Genomic DNA, 22,105 nt, shown 5'->3' with positions numbered 1-22,105 from the left:
ACCATATCTCATCCATATGTGCCGTGCCTCAAAGTCATTAGGATACCTACGCCGTAATCTCCGAAATTCACCATCTAATATTCGAAAACTAGCATACCTCACTTTTGTTCATCCACAACTTGAATTTGCTTCTCCCATTTGGTCTCCCTATCATAAGAACATGATCATCGCGTTAGAATCTATCCAAAACAGGGCAGCACGATTCATTTCACGAAACATTAACTGCCGCTCAAGCGTCACTCAGATTAAAACAGATCTTTCTCTACAATCATTAAGCACGCGCCGTGACATCGCTCTCCTCACACTATTTCACAAATATGCGCACTTCAATAGAACTACCTCATTTCAACTCGATGTCTCATCCCGCACGTCGAAAAGATTATATAATCAGTTTAGTTTCGCAAGAATATATGGTGACACATTGGCTTTTAACTCATCTGCATTACCACGAGCCGTCAGATTATGGAATGATCTGCCAGACAACATCGCTTCCGCGTCTAATCTAGAATCTTTCCATTCTAAACTCATCGCATATTTCACTGAAACCGTCATTTAGCACACCTACGTTCAAGTCTATTATTGTTCTTTGCTTTGCTGCTACACTCGTGCCATTCGGATGTTTTCTTACTTATGTTTGCTTGCCATGTTTCCGTGTTTGCCTTAATCGCGCTTTGTTTCCACGTTCGGTGAGCACATTATCCTGTATTGTAGTGAATTATTTTGCGTCGCGTACGTTTCCTTTTGTTTCCTTTGGTTATTAATGCACTGTATTATATCTTTTTTTCGCCCCCCTTACACAATGCCCAATGGGCCTGTAAGGAATTTCAAATAAATAAATAAATAGTCTCTTCCACTAATAAGCCTGTAATGGGAGCAGATAAATCAGAACGTAATATAATTTTCGTCGGCGGGCAGCACCTTCGTTTGTGAAGTCATTTGTCCACTGGTACTTGGATGGCGGAGGTGTTCTAAATTATTTTTCGTTTTTTCTTTCTGTCTCTACATTTATTTTTCTTTGCCCACACTAATATATGTCTGCACTGAAGATTTGTCAAACTAGCAGTTTTTTATTTTTCATCAATATTTAAATAAAGCAGTGGTATATATGATGCCGAGACAATGTTTGTGTTTGCATTTTGGGCAGTTCTCTCTTATTTTCTAAGAATCAAATACTAAATTGCGCAGAGGAATATATTAAGGGTCGCTTCCAGAGCACAAGGCTCGCCGTGAAAACTAAAGAATGTAGCAAGTTAGTACTGAGCCCGGACGTAAGTTCTGCGGCGTTCAAAGTGTCAGAGTATGTATCCGGGAAAAGCCGAGGCACCAGGAAGCACACCTTAGAATAACCAAAGCGCCTTGCAGCCATTACGGCAGTCTGCTATATTCCGGAATTCCTCAGCTTACTTATTTGCGCGTTTATTTCCTACAGTGCAGTCGGTCTTTGCGCGCTCAAGAATGAATGATATACCGCTATGAATATCAAATTCAGTCAATTGAGCCGTGCCAACTCCACGCAAAATAATTAAAAAAGAGTGCAATGCATTTAGTCTTCTTAGTAATGTCAGAGCAGGAATATATGTCTGTAAAAAAAAATGCTACCTCAAAAACTTCGGTGGAGACTACAAACCGTTTTTTTTTTTTTCATCTGATGTTCAAGTCGTTTTGCTTGGTTGCTGCAAGTAGTGGCTTTAATTGTTGGATGATTGCACGAAGTGATTTAGCACGTTAAAGGTAGCGCTGTGTGTGTCCATCTTTCTCAGTCCTTTTTTTCACTACATTTTTTTTTTCATGAACGCACTTCGTCTTGAACCTTTACAATAAGCACTGTGAATTACTGTAATGGTTGAGAACTGACCCTACATCACTATTTCTTTATTGCTTTTTCAGTGCCGGCTAGTGCCCTCAACACTGGAACGTCATTTACTACAAGTGAGTATAATATATTGATGCCGAAAAATTTACAAATAAATTATATTTCGTTCATTACAGGTAGGAAGCAGAGAGGAAGCCGACCTATTTTTAAAAAAGTAGAAGCAAGTAAGGGAAGATTAGAGGATTGGGGGAGAAGGTCAAGAGAGCAGTTTAGATGAGGGATGAAGAACATTGGCAGTTTATCCGAATAAATATAGACGCTAGAGTTTAGTAGCTATGACAATTATCACCACTCCGATAGAAAGTGAATGCCATTATTTATCGCTCAATTGGACGTAACTTAAATTCTAGCCGTGCCTCAGACAGCGGCGTGACGTATTTACCATACTTTAATGCGTTTCAGAGCAGTAATTGGATCTCACAAGTCCATTTGTCAGCAAAGCTTGTCATGAATTATTATTTATTAAGAAGGGAAAAGAAACTGAAGTTGCCGAGTGAAGCAACAAACGGCAGCGCAGGGTGGTAATAAAAGAAAAACTAAACACCGTAGGAATACAAGGCACGAAATGTCGAGAACACATCCTAAAATATTACCTTATTTGAAAACATTCCAACTGTTGCCATTCCTGCTACCTGCCCAAAACGTACCTTACCTTACCTTGGTGCAACTGCTTCTGCCTTACCACGGGGGAAACGACGAGGAGCTTGCCAGCAAGCTTAACAAGCTCTCGCTCATAAACATTTACAGAGGGGTCCTACAACAGGCTCCAATTTGAGAAAAAGCTACGAAAGCACTGGGTTGGTATCGCATGTAAATTAAAGCGAGAAACGCATCCCATGCGCCACAAATCTACTTTTACTACGTTGTTTCTTTCTCTCGTATTGAGAATTGTTGGAACAGAATAGAATGCACAAAAAAAAAAGCAAAATGATCAGGAATATTATAAACTCTATGGATATTGAAAGCATGTCATTGGTTCTATAAAAATTTGCAAAAATACTGACTGAACACGACTAAGCTACTACGCTTTTAAAGCAACACCTAGTAAAAGCAGCCTTAAAGCATACTTGAAAACACACCAAAGTCATTTCAAAACGCGGAAAATCTGAAAATGACTTCGCAGCACGCTCGACAAGAACCAACTAGATTATGGATGCTTTTATACCACTCATGGTGGTTCCAGCAACCGATGTGCTTACCCACGTATCGTTAAATAACTCCCGCTAGAGAAACCACTCTGCATAATAAAAAGTGTAGGTCGTTGCAGTGAAACTTAATGTTTGCTTAAGGTGTCTGATTCATGCAATTTCATGTAACTGAATTGTTTTTTTTTTCAGCAACAGCCAGACCACAGACTCGGTTTGGTGAGCCTCTTGGAACTTCTATCTTCCTGCATTGCTTTCATTGTGTCAGAAGGCAGCAATGCTGTCGGTATTTTGGATGTACCGCCGTGCTTTCCTCTGCAGGGACTGTTTTCGTAACGTTTAATTTCGTTCTATTTTCTTCTGAATTTCTGTCATTGGTCGCTGCTCCTATCAGCGTAAGCCGTGGGAGATGACGACATGCTGGTCCAGGTATTCCCACCTCACAAATGCGATACGATCCACACCCGACCGGACTGGATCCACACACGGCCGGACTGGATGCGGTGGTTGTAGGGTGGCTAGCGGCAGCGCCGCGTTCAGGCCGGCCGTGTCTGATTGGCTGTTAGGTTCCCCACCTCCTGTTGCTTTTGTCATAATTCACGACACAGGTTTGGTTGGGTTTATGGTGTTTAACGTCCTAAAGCGAGTCAGGCTATGAAGGACGAAATTCACGACATAATTCACATGATGGTCAGAATTCACATCACTACCGAACGAAACGAAAACGAAATGCAACGCTACAAAATAGAGCACCAGTACTCAAGTATGCACTTCAGCAATACACTCTGTAAAGCTGGATGGATTTTGGTCACGTATGTCGGCGCTGCCCGAATATACCAAGCGAGGACAGAGAGCCAACGGTTATTCTCATTTTTGATAATCAGTACGAAAGTTAATAAATGGTTCTAAGGCAGTCTTCTTGACCACTGTTTCGTCCACATTAATTGTAAACTGGTCCGAAGGAGAAGCGAAGAACCAGCTGGTTATTCTCCTTCTTGCCAATTTGACGACTCTGCACATGCTGCAATAAAAGCGCCGCTACAGAAACTTCAAAGAAAGAGTTGAACTGTGAGAAAACTATAGCCATAATAACAGCTAACCTTTCCTGCCGGAGCTTGACACGTTTTAACACAGCTCCTTCAAGCAAAGCTAACACTGCGTTGCTTTGTATGCTTTCTGAATGACACTAAACCTCGTAATATGCCTTATTGCTATATTGTATATGCATGGAGTCGACCGGAAACAGTGAGGAATGCTTTGCTGTATGCAAGGGTAGCTCATAATTTCTATTCAGAAGAGAAGTTTGTCAATCGAAATTGTATACCGACACCTCGTAAAGCCAATTCTTCAGTTTTCAAATGCAAAACACCAGTCGTTAACTTTTCAGAGGCATGTATGTACCATATTCCGTACAAAGTGCCACAATGGTCTAAAATGTTAACATCGAAATCATGGGATTTCTTTAAGAATCACCCCCGGTATTCTGGAGTCACTTTTTTGTAGACGATGAGCATGACGCTTCAGATACGGAAAAAAATAATTTTATTAGCTGCCAAATATGTGTATCAAAATGGCGAATAATCTGCCACTAAGCTGACTGTTTTGTGAAATGTTACCTTTCTGCGGTTGCTAATTAGCACAAAAAACGCCCATTTAACGAAACGAGAGAAAATTCACGTGAAACAAAAATATCACTGCAATGTAGCACACTTGAGCACAGTTATCATGTCCAACATTATTGGAGAAAAATTTTTAATACATAAAAATTTGTAAGGCAGTGTTATGGAAATATTGAGGTAGTGGTCAATTATTCCGATGTGTACCAAAATCTCTCTTTTAAAGTCTTCGAGCAGGTAAGACTGTCATCGAAAACCATAAGCGAACGGTGTTGTCGATAGCAAAAACGTTAGCAGCCAAAAAATGCAAGCCTGCCGACAGGTGAAATGCCGATATATTGATTGTTATAGTGAAATCTTACAATATTTGAAACAACTGCGTTCATAAAATCTTTCAAGCTCAAAAATTATTTTGTCCAGAATTGTGGGGTGTGTACTACATAGCACCTTAAAGAGTTGAATAAACATACCAGTAGCAAGCCTTGGATCCTGCATGCTAGCAGTGAAATAACTCCAGAGCAACATCCAGTTAAAACCACCAACAACGCCTAGCATAACCACAGAAAATGATTTTCTTGTGGATATATATAAGGATATACCTGCAAACTTTTTTCAGCCTCCTATATCTGCGCGATTGTGTAATGTGCCATATGGCTGCGTAAGCCAAATTCTAGCCTCTTGCGAGACCCTTTTTTTTTCTTTTAACTTGTAGCTTGAGCTTTGCCACAGCCCCTTCGATTGCTCCTATAATGACTAATGCTGATGCCGGCCATCTCCGCTTGTATTTGCAGCAACGCTCACCTTTGGAACGGAGTTCTGTAAGTAGCTGTACTAAATTCCAAGTTTGTAGTGTGTAGCAATTTTAGATCGCAGTTATTTGCTATGTGCTGCCGCCGAAACGCAGTAGCGAAGCATTTGGCGTATTTTTCTTTTTCAATTAGGCCAGCTGAAGCTCCGTTTCGTAGCAGGTCGTTCATAAAATATCAAGAAACTCTGAGCAACTTTTGGCACAAGCTTCCTCTGCTTCTCTCCGGACTGAAAAATATTTCATCAATTGCCACTGAAATTTTGTTCTTCTGTTTAGTATAAAACGGCGTAATTCATGAACGCAATCTTATTGAGAGTAAATTCTAGATTGTGGGTTTTAACGTCCTGAAGTGACACATGAGCTATGAGGAACGGAGTAGTGGAGGGCTTCTAATTAATTTAGACAACCCAGATTTTTTTGGCGCGCGCTTAAATCACTGAACACACGGGGCTTTTGTTTTCTCTTTCATCGAAATGCAGCCTGTGAAATGCATAAATTAGTTTATTCTCCCGTTTCCATCTTTCTTGAGAAAATTTGCACCTATAGATGGGATGAGTTTTGAGCGCGTTTAAAGGATTTCTTTAACGCTGCAGTACCAACGCACATTCACTAATGCTAACACAAATTGTTTGCTTTCAGCGACATTCCGACCTGCAACCCGGACAAGTGAGTAGGATTTGCTCAATTTGTCACGTACGAGTCATTACGCATTTTTTTAATGTCATCTCCCCGGTCAGCCCACCATCACAAGAAACTATTACATATAAAGTTGCTACGCGGGACATACTTTTTATAAAATTGGTCTATAGATAGTCTGTAGACTCCTCATAGACTGTATTGCCTCCCTATAGATATTGCTTTTTGTCTATTCATAGTCTGTAGACTCTCTATAGACAAAAGTCTGCTAAAAGTGTATGACTAAATCCATAGATTTTCTATAGGCTGTTTATAAGATTTGTATTGCCTACAGAATATTCTTCATCATTTGTCCATGTACGGCCTATAGCCTTTATAGACTGAAGTCTATGGACACTCTATAGACTATGTAAAGAAACCTCTGTAAGGGTTTGACTGTTTAGCAGCCCTAGTGAGCGCGACTACGTTTCTTTCATTACTTTTATGTATCTGCATACTTCTTCCGTTACTTCTCGAACGCGCACTCTGTAAAATTTTCGAAATATAATTAGAAGAATTGCCCTCTTTGTTGAACATTCAAATCCCTAAATTAGAACTTAATCACGTAAGCATACCGCGCTTACGTGACGAGTTCTGTTCGAACGAAAGAGGCCTTGTGGCTTGAAGAATGCTGTAAAACTTGTTGCTGTTTAGCATGAAAGCAAAAGAACAAACGAGAGTCAACTAGTACAAAACTCCAGACTAACCAGATGGAAGCTGACATGGTAACTAGAACAAAAAGTCACAGACACAGAAACTTAGGACTACTTACCATGTCGGCTTCCGTAAACCAACTAGCCCTTAAGAGCCTTAATTGGGTGGTTTTATTTCTGCTACGTCTTTCAGCAGCCGTGTTCCATTCTTGTCACTGCGGACATGTGGGACTGGGTTTTGTAATGCTTGGCTCAAAGCTTGTGCCCGTTGCTGCCAGTGAGCTTGACTAGCTTGGACATCAGTGGTTTTGCATGGAAAGGAACGTAACTACGCGTACTAAATGTCAACTCATCTCAGCCTGTGAAAAAAGTATGAGTGAAGTGGTAGTATCATTGTATTTACGTTGTTTCTTTTCTCCTCTTCACGAAGCGCAAATTACTCATGTGAAATGAAAAAATGAGCCCGCCTGTTTTTCAATATTTCTTTAATGCGTGCTTTCAAATGCCCTTTTTAGTTGATAAAAGAAACCGGTTAAGTGGACAAGACGCGTCTCCTGGGAAGTTCTCTATCCGCGTGGATTTACGATTATACCGAAGAACATTTTAGCGGATGTCTCAGGCTAACAAACAGGTGCATGCGAATTCTGGCTAAAGAGGGTATTGCATTTTTCACCGCAAAATGACCGTATCATATCATTCATTCAATGTCTATACGAACTGGTGACACTAGATTCAGCAGAACACAGCTCGTAAATGGAGGCGCCTAGTTTCTGATGTAACTTTCGTCTTTTACTGCATTCAAAGTGCTCCTCCAATTGTGTCGTTCCTCTCATCAAACGCTCCGTACGAATAGCAAGTTGCGACGTCACTGCAGTACCTGTTCAAAAGAAAACCTCGTGTACTTGCTCCTTCTTCTTCTTCTTCTCCTCAAGTAATATGGCACATATACTTGCTCCTCCTCGACACTTCTCTTCTGCGGATAATATTGAGCACGCCCTCGTAAACTTCGTTCTCAAAACTTCGTGCATGTCCACTGCGAAACCGGCTGTATTCAATGTAGTTATGACGCGCATAACTGAGAGGAGCCATTTCACCACTCCATCGTACAGTGCGAAAAAAGCTGCGTGTATATAACTATAGCGGTCACATAAAGAAAAGCAAAAATAGGGGTTCCTCTTTTCAGGCGATTATCACCGTAATACATTTTTCTGTAATTCTGTAACGTTGGGGTTTTGAGTAAAAAGGACCCGGAGAACAAATCCACCCAATTTTTTGTCTCAGTACAAATCAATTGTTTGGGCTTTGTAACAGTTTTGCCGCTTGCTCGGCAGCAAGATATCGCTTTATTGCTTAATTAAAGAAATCGGATTAAAAACTGAAGCATTTTTTCTCCGCCACTCAATTCAAACTCGTGATGTCAGTACCAAAAAGGACTCCATGATCACTGCTTAGAATTAAATGGCAGCGTAGCTTAGCCTCAAAGACCCGTGCATAAACTGTAATGACGTCATCGCTGTTTGCCGTGAAAAATTTCTGGTTGGGCCAGTACATTATATTTCGGCCACTTTTAGCTCGTTAAAGCTCCGTTTTCGTTGAAGGTAGCTTCTTTTTTTATTAGAAACGAGTAACTCAGTGGCAGAAGCCAACTTCAGTTTGTGGTCAGTGTTCCTTTAAAACTTACCAGGAGTGTTATTTGCTTTCCGTGGTATTCAGGAAGCAGAGGGGGAACCAACGACTAAAATGCAAAATCAAATATTGTTAAAAATTCAGTTCCTTGCTTCGGGCAAGGCCGGAGGGGGGGAGGGGTGCGAGAGGGAAGGGGGAATATTTTAAATATTGTCAACTGAGTTAAAGGTGCGAAGAGGCATCTGAACTTGTCTTTTTACCGCGGGAACTCTATCTACACGTTCCGGGCATCCTTAGAAACTCCGAATTATTGTCCTGTGTGGCCGATTTGCCTATCTTAAATCGGATTAAACGTTCCGGCTCCCGCCTTTTTTTTTAAACTCAACGCGGCAGGTAGGCAGAGTCAACCAACGCGTCAACCAGTCCCTCGGCGCCTTGTCGCTCTGGCTTCGGCGGAGTGATACGTAAATCAGAGTCCACGTGTATTTTTATTTCCGTGGGACTAATTTGCGGTTATATATTCTGCGAATGAAACTGTTTATTCACAGAAACCTAAAAACAAAATAAAAGCGAAAGCGAAGCCGCCACGGGACTGGCTGACGCGTTGGTTGACTCCGCCTACCTACCACGCTCAGTTAAAAAAAAAAAAGGCGGAGCCGGAACGTTTAATCTGATTTAAGATAGCCAATTCAGCCACACAGGACCATAACTCGGAATTTCTAAGAATCCTCGGAACGTGTAGATTGAGTTCCCGCGGTAAAAAGACAAGTTCAGATTTCTCTTTAGTGCGGCCACAGGCAGCGCTCACTGACATTTGGCTTCTACTGATTTCTATTTCCAGCTACGCCTCCTCCCACCGTTACCGGTTTCAGTAAGTAGTCTTTAAAGCTACCTTCGGCACTAGAAATCTGCCTTATCATACTTTAGCCCCAAACACCTATAGTTGACAACATTTTGACGCGTAAAGTGTGTGACGTGGGCGCCCACTGCCCGACACTTCCGTCTTAGATAAGACTCGTGTCACAAAATTGAGGCCCAGCTAAGACACTTGTTTCGGTGACAATACTTCGCCCTAACTGATGGCACCCTTTGAAAGCTGTGCAAAACTTTCAGCCTAGGCATTTACTATCGCATTCATCAAGCTGAAAATTTTTCCACATAAACGTCAAAACATACCAGGGGCTGGGGTGATCTTCAGACTACTGAACCACAAGCTTATATCACGCAAGAAAAAAGGTATTTAATTCAGTGATCCCTGTTGGAGGACAAGCATCGTGACGTCATTCTCCAAGGCAAGTTACTCTTATAATCACAAGAGGAACTTGCACTGAAATAGCAACCGTAAAGGCATGCTGAATTCGTTCTGAGGGATTTCATGCCAACCAAAAAAAGGAAACAAAAGCCATAAAGGTTTATTAAGACGTATGGCGAGCAGATCAGCGCCGAGATCAGCGCCGGATTCGCCGTTACCGTCGAATGCTGACAGCGTGTACAACACCTAGGTGGCGAAGGAGCCCTGCGAAATAAGAAAAAGAAAGTAAGGAAAGTGGCAGAAGAGAGGGAAAGATGGAATGAGCTGAGAACGTTAACGAGTAAGTTTCCGGTTGACATGCTTGCCGCGGGTGGGATCAATTCGGCGTCCATCTGCACTGCCTCAGTAAGAATGAAGTAACTGGATATGAGCCCAGGGAAGAAACCACAATAGCATATGCATAAGCTACGAGCCGAACAAGCTTATGAGCTCTTAAGAGTCAACTGAAGTCTATAAGTTCGTCATTGCGGCGTCAACAGATAGATGCTCAGCGTTTAGTTTGGTACAGACTGAGTTGTTTAATGCAAAACTAGCGAACGAACCGCGAACGCCTGAGAGACTTTCGTATACACCTTCGCAACGTGCCCCCACACTTTCGTATTTAAAAGAGAGATGACTATATGTGTAAGCCCAACTGAGTATTTTAATAAAATAGCATGCACAAAAAATTTCTTTCAGTTTCAAATATTCGTAAGTGGAGTAGCAATTTCGCTCCTTATATGGCGTTTAACATAGAGTGAAGGCACCATCCTTATCGCCGTGTTAGTACCCATACTAAACTTCGTTCGACAGGAGCAAACTCTACTCTTTGTAAAGTAATCGGCAAATTCTTTTCGAATACGCAACACATAAACACGAAAAATATACATAGCATTTACCGAAAAAATATTGTTTTCACAAAGCGTGCAAGTTTTCAGCTAAAAAAACAAACAATTTTGCCAGGAGAAAACGCCAATATCTTGTGCGAAACTGTCTATTTAAATGTTTTCATAGAGCCTTTGCGAATGCGAATGATTGCAAACACATGCTTTGAACACATCGCCATTTATGTATTTTGTTTCATTTATGTTTTCTTACTGTCTTCTTTTTACAGCGGGCACGGGCTCAAACCTCAATTTTGGTAAGTGCGGTAGAATGTAGACACAAAATTTGAGAATTGTTTCTGCACGTGGCATGCTGACGCTGAATGCCCTTTTGTGCGCCCATCTCGAGCGTTGCACATCAGGGCCCACTTGTTGAAGCCTGTGAACTCCTGAACTGGGATAACGAAGCAGAAAATCTCCTCAAACAATTCCTATTACGGTCTTTTCTACTCCTTGTGAGAAATGTCTTTCATATTGACGGAGCAGACTGCTGCTTTACTACGCACTTTGCGTAAGCCGCGAATCACGTTTGTAGCCTTTGTCAAAAGTAAAAATACCAAAAGCTGTGCATCTGTTCCGTGCATTGTGCTCTTGTAGCATCAGTGGAACTCGTCTAACTTTCGGAGCGATGAGCACTCGCTACTTCAAGAGATTTAGAAGGCGGGCGATGCATAGCGAACCGCACAGCATGGCCCGGAATGAAAACGATTGGGCTCTACGCTGTGGCGATATGTCCACGCTCGTGTCTGCGGCGTAAAGACAGTGCGAAATTTGACGCCTTCGGAATATAGTGGAGAGCTTCGCTCTTTCCAGTTCCACATCGTAGATTGTGTCATGGACATCCCACAGTCCACTGCCTATTATGGCAGCGTCCTTTGACATCTTTGTGAAAATGCCTTTATTCTGCAAGAACGAAGTTAAACGAAACAAAAGTACCTCCTTGCCAGCAGTATTGGCGGTGCCTAATATCGAGACGGTATTGCCGGTATTGAGGCTCCGTACGCGAAATCTCTTGGTGGTGCCATCTGACGGAAGTCCTCATAACCTGCCCTTCACGCGCGCATCTTTCCGATTCAAATGGCTCGCTCTCTGAGCGCACTGCTCACTTATATCCCACCCCGTGTCCCCAATGATAAACGTTCCTTGCTGCCTTGTCCACCTGCGACCGTAATTAAACGTCTAGTTGAAGAAGACAAAAAAACCGATTGTCCTGAATACGAAATCTCCGGCACACCGCGCAGCTGCATGCAACACAGGCATGGTTTACGCCCTACTAGGAGGCTCTGACAGCTGATTTTGCGAGGGAAGGCAAATGTCTCTTTGTATTATCACTGGCACATGACTTAAGACATGTTTTTTATACGCGGGCGGAAATTGGTCTGGTAACGATTGCACTTGGCGCAACGGCTACAATTTCGCTCACTCTTGACGCCAAATGCTAGTGTGGGTGCCTACCGTTAGAAAAAAGGTTGGCTGTAATTTCTTTGTTACGTATCAATCATACGCACAATTTGAATCAGAATTCAGGGTAAAAACGTAGGTAAGGTTCTTATTAGAGAACTTTAGCGTAGCGGAGACGCAATAGCCTGGATGTATAGCGGCTTACCGGGCGCATTGCCGACTCCGTAATCGTCTGTCAATTTTTGCTAATGAAGAAACCAGAAGGTATAGCAGTTTTGGAAGATACACTGGCAAAATAAAATTATTTTCGCCTATATTTGTTCATAAAAATGCGGAGAACCTGTTTATTTGCAGTAGCACGCGAGTCGTTAATATGTTTAGCACATTTTCAGGGTTACCTCCAAGCAGGCGGGAGCTAATCGGTTCCTAACAAAACGACGCGCATTCAGCACTGACTAGTTCCAAATTAACGATTAAAACTTCGGCTTTAAGATCAGTATTCTCAAGTTTCAAGTTCGTTTTCTTCCCGATCAAGGTTATAGGAAAATTATAACAGGTAAACGGCCAAATTCAGTAAACTATCTGGATAGATTGTTTGGGCACCACACATTTGGCCCACACATCCAAAACATTTAATGCGTCTTTGGCAAGAACCAGCTTCTCGCTTTCATGGCACCGTTTAAGTTTTTTTATAATATAGCACAAAAACAGCAAATTTGTTCACAGTTACAGCCGTAAGCACTAACTGCATTACCCGCAGTGCCGCCGCTGTCTACGATGTGTCATGAACATCGATGTTCTTTCTGATCCTTCACTGCAGCGTTTTGCGACCAGAGACAGTGTGTTAAGATGTGCCGGGAGCGCTTCGGCGACAGACTGAATTCTTCCAGTTGCCAGGCGAATGCCTGCAAATGCGAAGTCACAGAAGGTAAGTATGAAGAATTGCACTAATTGAAACGTGAATTTCATTCCCAGAGAGTTCAGTGGTTAGAAATGGAGGACTGTGATTGGGCTGCGCTAGTTCGGACTCCTTAAGCTCCTTATGGTGTTTAAGGATAACAGACTCGATTCTAAATGAAGGGAAGCGTAGCAGAGGGCGGCAAAAAGTTAGGTGGGTGGGGGAGATTAAGAAGTTTGCAGGGATAGCGTGGCCGTAGATGGCACAAGATAGGGTTAATTGGATAGATATGGGAGAGGCCTTCGTCCTGCAGTGGGCGTAGTCAGGCTGATGATGATGATAATAAGTTCAGAGAGTTCAGAAGCGTGAGACTATGCACTTCGTGTTATTACACCATACAATTGCTCAATCTCTATGGCACGTTCCCTTAACTCGCAGAGTATTGTGGAATGTATATTACTTACTCCTTAAGGCAGTGTATATCATTTAACTCATCCCAATGCATCGATCCCTACTGAACAGAAGAGAACGCCTCTTCCGACCGTAAATTCATAAACACTTGTTGAAAATATGCGGCCGGTTTATGACATTTTAATGAATTTCAGGAATTTCGTGTTTATTCTATTACACTCCACTACTGAAGGTATGGAATTATAGTATGCCTAAACAAACGGTATCCATCCTGTTCCTCACCGTATATATGTATACGCTTGCGGAGAGAAATCTTTTTACAGGACAGCTGCGAAAACCTTGCAGAGCAAGTTTTTGTAAAAGCAGGCAACCAGCGTGCGTGCGGCCTTGCGTGCGTGTGATATGGCTGACATGGCGGCCACCGATATGACGACGGCGTTGCTTAGATGCAACTGGGCGACACTGAGAGGCCAGCGAGCGTTTGGAAAACGGCTTAGTGCACACACGCGGGACACAGACAGAGTTACACACGCCACGAACTTTCAACTGAACATTTCTGCGAGCATGCAGTTAAAAGAAGAAACGCACATGCCGTGCCACTCCCATTCGAGCCACGTCACAATGCTCCCCAGTCAAGCATAAAACGTAGGCAACCGCCCGCTAAGCGAGAAAAGATGGGTTTTAGAGGCGCCCTTATGGAGCTGTGCGATTCAGATATGCACACTAGTTTCGGTATATGTATTTAAGAAGACAACGTTTACTCATTTAAAAGAGCCTGGAATGGAATGAATTGGTGCACTTCCTTTTTTTCCTCCACTCAGCTTTGCTTGGCGCTCTATTGTGCACTCTGTATTTCTGTTAATTAACTTGTGCTACTTCACTGAGCAAATTCATGTCATGCCTCTTTGATAAGTGTACAATGTGCATTTTACGTGGGAAGCCACCGCATGCACATTATTTTATTCGTCTGGGTCGAGGCTCGAATAAATGTTCGGTTGAAAGTGAGCGCTAGTGGCGTGCGGTCTCTTGTGTTCTGTGCACGTTCTGTATGTCTACGCTAAGCTGCTTTCAATATGCGTCTCTAGCTGGTCCTTCATTGTACACTTCTGCCAGTGAGCGAATGCGGTGTCTTCGATAATGACCTCCCATCTAGACGCCGCCAACATTCACCGCAGGAAACTTTTCGTAGGCAGGCGTTGTTGTAAAACTACTGCCGAAACTGCCATGCTTTTTTCACCAGCGTATGTCTGCGGTAAGCGGTAGTTACTGCTTGTAGTAACAATAATAACTTCATTCAAATACAGGCTGCATTGTTGCGCACGCCGTACGCGTTAGCACGCTTCCGTGGAAGTGGACTAATTCCTTCTTCTTGTCTTTACAGCGTGTAGTCCATCGTTGTGCCTTCAGATGTGCCGCAAGAACAATCCGGGCCAGCAGGTCATCAGTGCTGGGTGCCAGGGAGATAACTGCAGATGCGTCTTCAACAAGCGTGAGTCCCAAAATGCAATTTAACATGGAGTGCCTATTCAACTATTAGTTAGCGCCATATTGTCATGTGATGTGGGGCAGAAAGTCCAACATCACAAAGCTAAAAGTGACCTACTGTCAATGAACACATAAAAAGATCTGAACAAATAATAAGGTGCATACGTTAACATCTTCACATAACTAAAGGGAAGCTTCACAACCGTTATTTATCTCTTATCTCTGGAACCTTGTTATAAATCGAGTAAAATAGAGAACAGTTCTTTCCTAAAAGTTCCTGAAGGAGATTAATGTTAAGTACATGTCGGGGTGTTGTCCCATAGCAATAAGGCTGTGAAATAATTCTTCTGTATATGTGGTAACACGAAAAGTAGAATTTGAGACAGTCCGGTACGCCTGCTACTTGCTGTGCATCATTACCTTTGATAATTGCCCGCAACAGGGCCAAGACGAATAACAGTTCAGTGCGGGGGTGTCACTGCGGCAAGAAGGAGAGAGTTCGAAAAGGCCGCTTTCGAGAAGCCCTAGGTGCCTATAGAGGCTACGAGTTCTGTCCCGCGCTAGTCGCCGTAATTGCTGTGTCACTGCGTCTTGTGGCAGCAAACTACCAATTTATGCGTATCTTTTATTTAAACCGGCTAGAAGCAGGAAACAGCTTAGTATCTTAGTAAAAATGCAGACAATACATTTAGCGAATTGTAATTCTTAGAGCCCATAAAGACAACAAAATAAGATTCATTTATTGCATGGGACGTGCTATTGTAACAGTAGTTCTTGAAACTTTCCTAGACTCACAGTAATGAAATACTGGCAGCCACCTCACAGAGAACTGTACGACCTCAGTTTTGGGCGCCTTAAGGTGCACCAAACAAATGTTGTTGATAGGATTACGAGATATAGCTAAGACGCTAGAAATCGCAAGTAAAGAATTTCACTATTTCTTAAATTCACAAATTCCGGTAATTTATGCCAACAAATTAGAGCCCTGGACAAATATTTTTTTTCTCTGACAGTTAAGGCGTGGGTACCACGCTTGGGCGGCCACTGGCCATTTTTCACAATGCTTTCGCGATCGCAACAGTCCTATTGTTTATGGTAGAAAAATTAGATTTAGCTCATTAGAAAGATAAATTTATTTACGTTTTATTGGCATGCATTGTTAGTATCAATAATTGCTGGTACGAGTGGAGTGAACAATACATTTGTTCGACTTGGCTACTTCAGTGCACTGTCTCGGAAAAACCTACTCCTCCAAAAAGAGGGCTGTTTCTGTAGCCTTTAATTTAAATGTCGATCTCGGTACGTTCGCTGCGATTTTTGGCTCCAGTGGATAGCTATAAAGATCTGAAAAACCAGAGATCTAAAAAAGATCAAAAGGGATAAACGTGAGGCATAATAGAAACATAATAGCTTCCTTTCTAATTGACAAACATATGCATATTTGGCACCAACGTGCCATGCTTATATTTCGTTAAGTGTGCAAAACTTTACTGAACTGCACATAGTAGTTCTATAGTTTACGTTTTTCACAAGTGACCAGACCTCCCCGATATCGGTTGACTTCGAACAAGAAACCTAAATCCCTACGTGCAGCTACGAGCACTTTTGTCCACTTTAAGAAATATTCACTTATGTGCTGAATATGGATCTGTTCTGTCAGTGAGACATAAACCTATTATGACTCTAATATGCTTCATATTTTGTCATTTTCGATCTTTTTTAGACGGCCAGTTATAAATAACTGCCCATTGCAGCCAAAACTTGGTAGGTACGTCCGTACCGGAAGTAACATTCTATTTAAACGCTGCAGCAGCCGGCCTCTTCTTGGTGCCTTAGTTTTTTTCCGAAACACTGCACCGCAAGAACGCAAGCCGAAGGCAAGTATAGTCTTATAGATTTTTTTTCGCTCTACTCTTACTATCAACTACTACTATGAACAATGCATACCGATGAAACGCAAATACATTTTTCTTTCAAATGAGCTAAAACTTCTTTTTCTGTCATAAACGGGCGGATTATAGCTATCGCCCAAGCACCGCTTCCTTTTCGTCCGCCCCCCCCCCCCCCAAAAAAAAAAAATCCATCATTCACGCATCTGACCGAAACCATTTTTGCATTTTAACATCTTTAGATTACTACATGTGAATAATCGCTTCTCACAACAGTCGCGTGCCCTGTCGGTTCTTCTTTTTATGCGTCGCCTCGGACAGAAGCAAACGGAGCACGGAAGCTGCGGGCGAGCTGCATGCCAGCGCTATCCTGCGGGGTTGGAAAGAAATTCGCGCTATGGCGCGCACATGAACGCACATTTTATTTTTTTTAAATCCTGTCTGAAAATGGCTGGCGGTCATTCCTGAAAACTTGCAGCGCCGATAGTTTTCGTTGCTTTATGGCCCACAGGGCCCACATGCGTTACAGATGATGTGGATGCTGTATTGAGAAAATAAAACAAAACAATAAATGCAAAGGTGACCCTACAAGTCACAGGTGACAAAACAGAACTAGTGAAATTCGAGCGCCGTGGAGAGTCTTTGGTTTTGGAGACTGTGTAAATGGAGGCTTTTGTCGCCTTCTCCCCCGTTTTCCTTTGCAGCGTGCGAGCCAAGCGAGTGCCGGCGTCGCTGCCTCCTGGCCCACGGCGACAAGCTTATCTCGGCCGACTGCGCGGTCCGGAACGCCTGCCAGTGCGTGCACAGCTAGGACTAACCTGGCACCGACAACGACGAGAGCCATGGCTGCGGTCGCTGCGCCATTTGCGGTGGTGTCACGCCTCCATGTGTGCGCCCCACTTGGCTGCACCAGAAAGAGGGCAGCTCCCTCTCTCTCTCCCGAGGCCTGTTTTGCGACCAGCACAGACTGATAATGATAGCGTTCTAAAGCAGCTTGAATGTTAGGTTAGCATAGTACGCTGCACACTTGGAGGGAACACCTTATCCTCTTTCAAGCCTCTAAGTACGCCTTCAACGTGCTAATTTATTCAAAAGCACAGGCTGGTACGATCCGCTAGTCGGTCGTGCGTTTAGAAAAAACGCCTTTCTGGAGGGCTTCGATAAAGACATCATTTCCAATCAGTAATGCAATGATTATTCATCATGTACACGGGGTGCATCGTTCATTATGTCGCATGCATGCATTGTATATGCACGTGAACTTAACGAGAACGTCTTCGACATTAGTGGTTTTCTTTTAGTCGCCTGTGTAATGTAGAAAGATGTTGCTCGCTGAAGTCATGTTCGACAGCGTTACGAGTAATTGCAAATAAATCGAAGAACAAATAAAATTCAATGTTCCCTGCAAGTGTGAACGATACTATAGGCCCCGGCATCTTAAGTAGAAAATAAGCTGAAATTGCTCTTGACCAGCTCTAAGACTTCATACTTTCGCTATCATGTCCTCTCGTGCATCAGCGTGTGCTGCAAGAACGCTGTACTCTGCCTGGATAAATTTGCGTGTATGTTTTGTGTGACAAGAAAAGTGAACCAAGTGCGAGTTAGTTCTAAACGCATTGATTTTGATGCTCCACCACGCATTTTTGAGTGCGCAAAATACGTGTAGACGCTACTATAGAAACATCCGATCACAGCATCACCCACCGACAGTGTGTCCGCAGACTGGGCGGTAGCTCATTTGTCCCGTGTACTCACCATCGAGTACATGCCCCAAGCATTCAAGCAGCGCTGCCTAGCTTAGCTCATCATCAACATTGAACATTGGTCGTGGCTTCAACGCTAACAAGAAATGTGAGCTGGACTGGAAGCTGAGCTTCCAATATTCGACCCACAATGTCAACACCCCATGACTTTCCTCAAAATAAAGGAGCCTAGCTCATAAAATCTGCTCGTTGTTGTGTTCGGCATGATAGTTTTCCTCGGATTCTTCCAAATTTGCATCAAGTCGGCGACTTGTCGTAAGCCAAGAACAATATTTTTTTGCTCCCACATTTATCATAGTCGGGGACAAAAGTCTCTGGACTGCGTGCTATACAAACGAAGCCGATAGCTCTGTTATTAGCCGCCGGCTAGAAACCACACTTGAAGGAGCGAGAAAACAGAATTTTGGCTTCCAAAACTTCATAAGTGTGGTCTAAAAGCACCGGTTAATGATAGAACTATCGGCTTCGTTTAGAAAATTAGGGGTCCACGAAGTTTTGTTCCGACTGTACGTCCTTTGCGAAGGGCACGTAGGGTTTCTAAAGACTTCCGGATGGCGAAAGCAAATTTTCTTGTCAGTTCAGTGCGCAATGATGAAAACAAATGACTTCTTCAGAGTTATATAAGGCAAAATACGGGCAGTTTGATGTATTTTATGTGTTTAAGATTGTTTATGTATTCCGATAAGAGCTGTATTTACATAGTGTTAAGTGCGGACAGATACGCGGTCCTCCTGCACATGAACACCATCGCTAGCCGCCCTAGAATAAGGCATGGTTTGTTGGCAAACGCGTAGGGGCACGAATAACTGTTGCAAGCATAAAAATCAAGCCTTTGCCAGTTTTCTCTCACACATTTCCAATCAGCTTTCAAAGGAGGCAAATCAGAACCCAGAAAACCATATGCGCACAATATTGCTTGCGTTTTCTTAGCAGCGTAACAATGCAACCTCCGAGTCAAACACCACTGATATTTGATACGTTTGCTCTTAAGATTGTAACTCCTCGCTTTTACCAGTCTCCGAGCTCGCCAGAGTGGTCTCTCATATTGTCTTCAGTCAGAACAGCGCGATGGAGAGCACACAACAGTAAGCAGAGACCGAGACTAACAGCTGCATTCTTTATAGCGGTTGTTTTTTTTTTATAACAAGCCAAAAATAGAGACCAAACGAAGAAACAAAATTTATTACACCACGTGTCATTGCTAATGGATTCATTGGATTCTAATGCCCCTAGATTTTTTTTGACCGCTATGGCACGCTTTAAATGTAAACTGAAAAAAAAAACGGATTCTCATTTCACCTGAATGATGAATCGGCTGCCTCAACCAGGTTAGAAACCTTGAGCGCATGCTCAACAGCCGAACGCTGTAACCACCATGCACGTAATCTACTGCACCCTAGCCCACTGTGCAAGTATATGATGTCTTAATTCATAGCGGAAACTTCTAAAATCACTTTCTATCCCGGAAGCAGTCCATTGTGGGCCCACCGCGGTAGCTCAGTCGCTCTGGCATATATCTGTAGAGAGGTCTAACTTGCAACATATCACCTCCGTTTTGCCCCGCACATCTGAAAACACCTCCCCCCTGATTTGGAGTAGAGCTGTGACCGTCTGTCTTCATACAAATTGGGGTTCATTAGTGTCTTATCCCCATCCTACACTTTTCACCGCACGAGGGCGCCTCGGCAACGTCACAACTCCCCTCCTCTGTCACTACCGAGCATGCTACCTTGGGGGCGTACCGCCGTACGAGACCTCTTTCTTCGTATTTCTTCAAAATATTTACATGGAAAACCTTAGTGTAATCTATCAATATCTCATAATCCATGTCATTTTTCTTCTTCGTCACAAGGTAAGGACCCTTCCATTGCATCAGTAACTTATTATGATCCGTGAGTAGCAGGACGAGAACCCTGTCGCCCGGATTCAAATTCCTGTGAGTGGCTTTCTTGTCATAGTAGCCCTTATAGCGTTTTCGCGCCCTTTCCAGACCCCGATGTTCAAGCCTGCGTGTTTCCTACAACTTGTCCCGCAGCTCAATAAAGTGTGTGTATGTTGTCTTGAGATCTGACGCAATCTCTTTATTGGCCCACAGTTTCTTGAGTACTGTAAGTGGACCTCTAACGGTTCTCCCATACAACATAAAGAAGGGCAAGAAACCAAGACTCATTTGCGGTACTTCGCGGTAAACGAACAAAAAAGCTGGGAGAGAGAGAGAGAGAGAAAACTTTTATTTCTTTCCAAGAGGTTCGCGGGGATGAAGACTTCCTGGTCGTCTTGCTTGGGTGCTGGCGACTTGAGTCTTCAAGCAAGAGTGGGCCCTCAGTCCAGGGCTCCACTGAGTTGTGCCGCTTCAGTTGCGTGCTTTACCAAGGCCCTCTGGACCTCAAGCTCGCTGCTGAAGAGACAGCTCTCCCATTGCTCCGCACTCGGTGTTTGTTGATTGTGGAATGCTATGTTTCTCTTGCATTCCCAGGTGATGTGATAGAGTGTGGGCGTACTGCCGCACCAGGGGCAGTCTGGTCTGAAAAGCTGGGAGATATCTATCACAATCCGCAGGTCTCTCCTGACACATTTTCTTGATCATATTTTTGAGGGTGCTTTTGAACCGCTCTACAAGCCCATTACACATGGGATGGTATGGCGTTGTTAGCAACTGCCTTACTGACAAAAGACGGTTAACCTCCTTCATTAGTTCCGACGACGTGAAGTTCGAACCCCGGTCACTCAGAATTTCTTTCGGGAACCTATAACGCGAGAACATCTCCACCAGACCCTCCGCCACTTCAATAATGTCAATAGTCTTCAGTGGAATAGCGTCAAGATAAGGAGTGGCCACGTCAACTGGCGGATGCAGGAGATATTGGGCCCACAACGTCAATAGCCACTGTTTGAAACGGTAGGTCGATGGCTAGCATCTTGCCCAGAGGTACGGGACAAACTCATCCCTTTGGAACTGTGCGCTGGCACACGTCATATGAGCGAACAAAGCGTTTAACGTCACTCTGGACACCTGGAGAGAACTGCTCTGGGATCCTAGACACCGATTTTTGAACACCCTGGAGTCTGGCCATAATGGCGTCATGTCCTAAGCGTAACACTGTCTCTCTCACATCTTTCGGTAACATCAGCTGTTGTACCCGCCTTCCTGAGCTAAATATGCATTCCCTGTGCAGAAGACCATTTACCAATTGATATTCGAATGACGTACTACTCCTCTTTCTTTCCGCTTTTTCCCCGACTCTTTCGAAGCAGGCTGTGAGGCTCGGGTATTCTCTTTGCTTAATTGCAATTTCGCCCGGTGTTATGCTCAGACACATCGTAACGGGAGTACAGAACGGACGCTGCGTTGCTTGGGCTGTCGTTTGAACTCTTGTCTCCACTGCCGACGAGGGCCTTTCCTCCTTTGGTTTTTTTTTTCAACGTCGAGCATCCCCCACTCGGGATCGGGGTCTTCGACACTTCTTGCACCCGTAATGTTTCCCAAGATGAGATCGTAGGTAGGTTGCTCTCCGCATTTTACCACTACCTGTCCAGTATAATATGGCGTGGAGACTAGAATCCTGGCTTCAGGAAGGTACCTGACTGTGCTAACTACAAGAGTGACGGCCGACGCCTCCCCTGTAAGATCCTCGTCCTTCACCAGGATTCTCCGAACCAAGACTGTGTTGATCTCCGCTGTCTCTA

General features: G+C 43.5%; 1 protein-coding gene across 5 annotated transcripts in view; it reads left to right on the top strand.

Moving 5' to 3' along the window:
* LOC144099447 (uncharacterized) overlaps positions 1–18,603 on the top strand; it is a 75,453-nt gene extending 56,850 nt beyond the window's left edge. For 3 of the 5 annotated variants that reach the window (XM_077632750.1, XM_077632748.1, XM_077632746.1), the window contains 9 exons: positions 1,888–1,929; positions 3,211–3,237; positions 5,426–5,452; positions 6,082–6,108; positions 9,238–9,267; positions 10,802–10,828; positions 12,793–12,900; positions 14,663–14,770; positions 17,360–18,603. In XM_077632750.1, the coding sequence (XP_077488876.1) occupies positions 1,888–1,929; positions 3,211–3,237; positions 5,426–5,452; positions 6,082–6,108; positions 9,238–9,267; positions 10,802–10,828; positions 12,793–12,900; positions 14,663–14,770; positions 17,360–17,466 (503 nt within the window). In that variant the 3' untranslated portion in view covers positions 17,467–18,603. The remainder of the gene's footprint in view (positions 1–1,887; positions 1,930–3,210; positions 3,238–5,425; positions 5,453–6,081; positions 6,109–9,237; positions 9,268–10,801; positions 10,829–12,792; positions 12,901–14,662; positions 14,771–17,359) is intronic. The other 2 variants (XM_077632749.1, XM_077632747.1) reach the window with 1 other exon arrangement.
* Positions 18,604–22,105: the final 3,502 nt, after the last annotated feature.

Source organism: Amblyomma americanum, chromosome 7 (genome assembly GCF_052857255.1).
Source record: "Amblyomma americanum isolate KBUSLIRL-KWMA chromosome 7, ASM5285725v1, whole genome shotgun sequence".
Classification (NCBI taxonomy): domain Eukaryota; kingdom Metazoa; phylum Arthropoda; class Arachnida; order Ixodida; family Ixodidae; genus Amblyomma; species Amblyomma americanum.
This window is presented reverse-complemented; position numbering and strand designations above follow the sequence as displayed.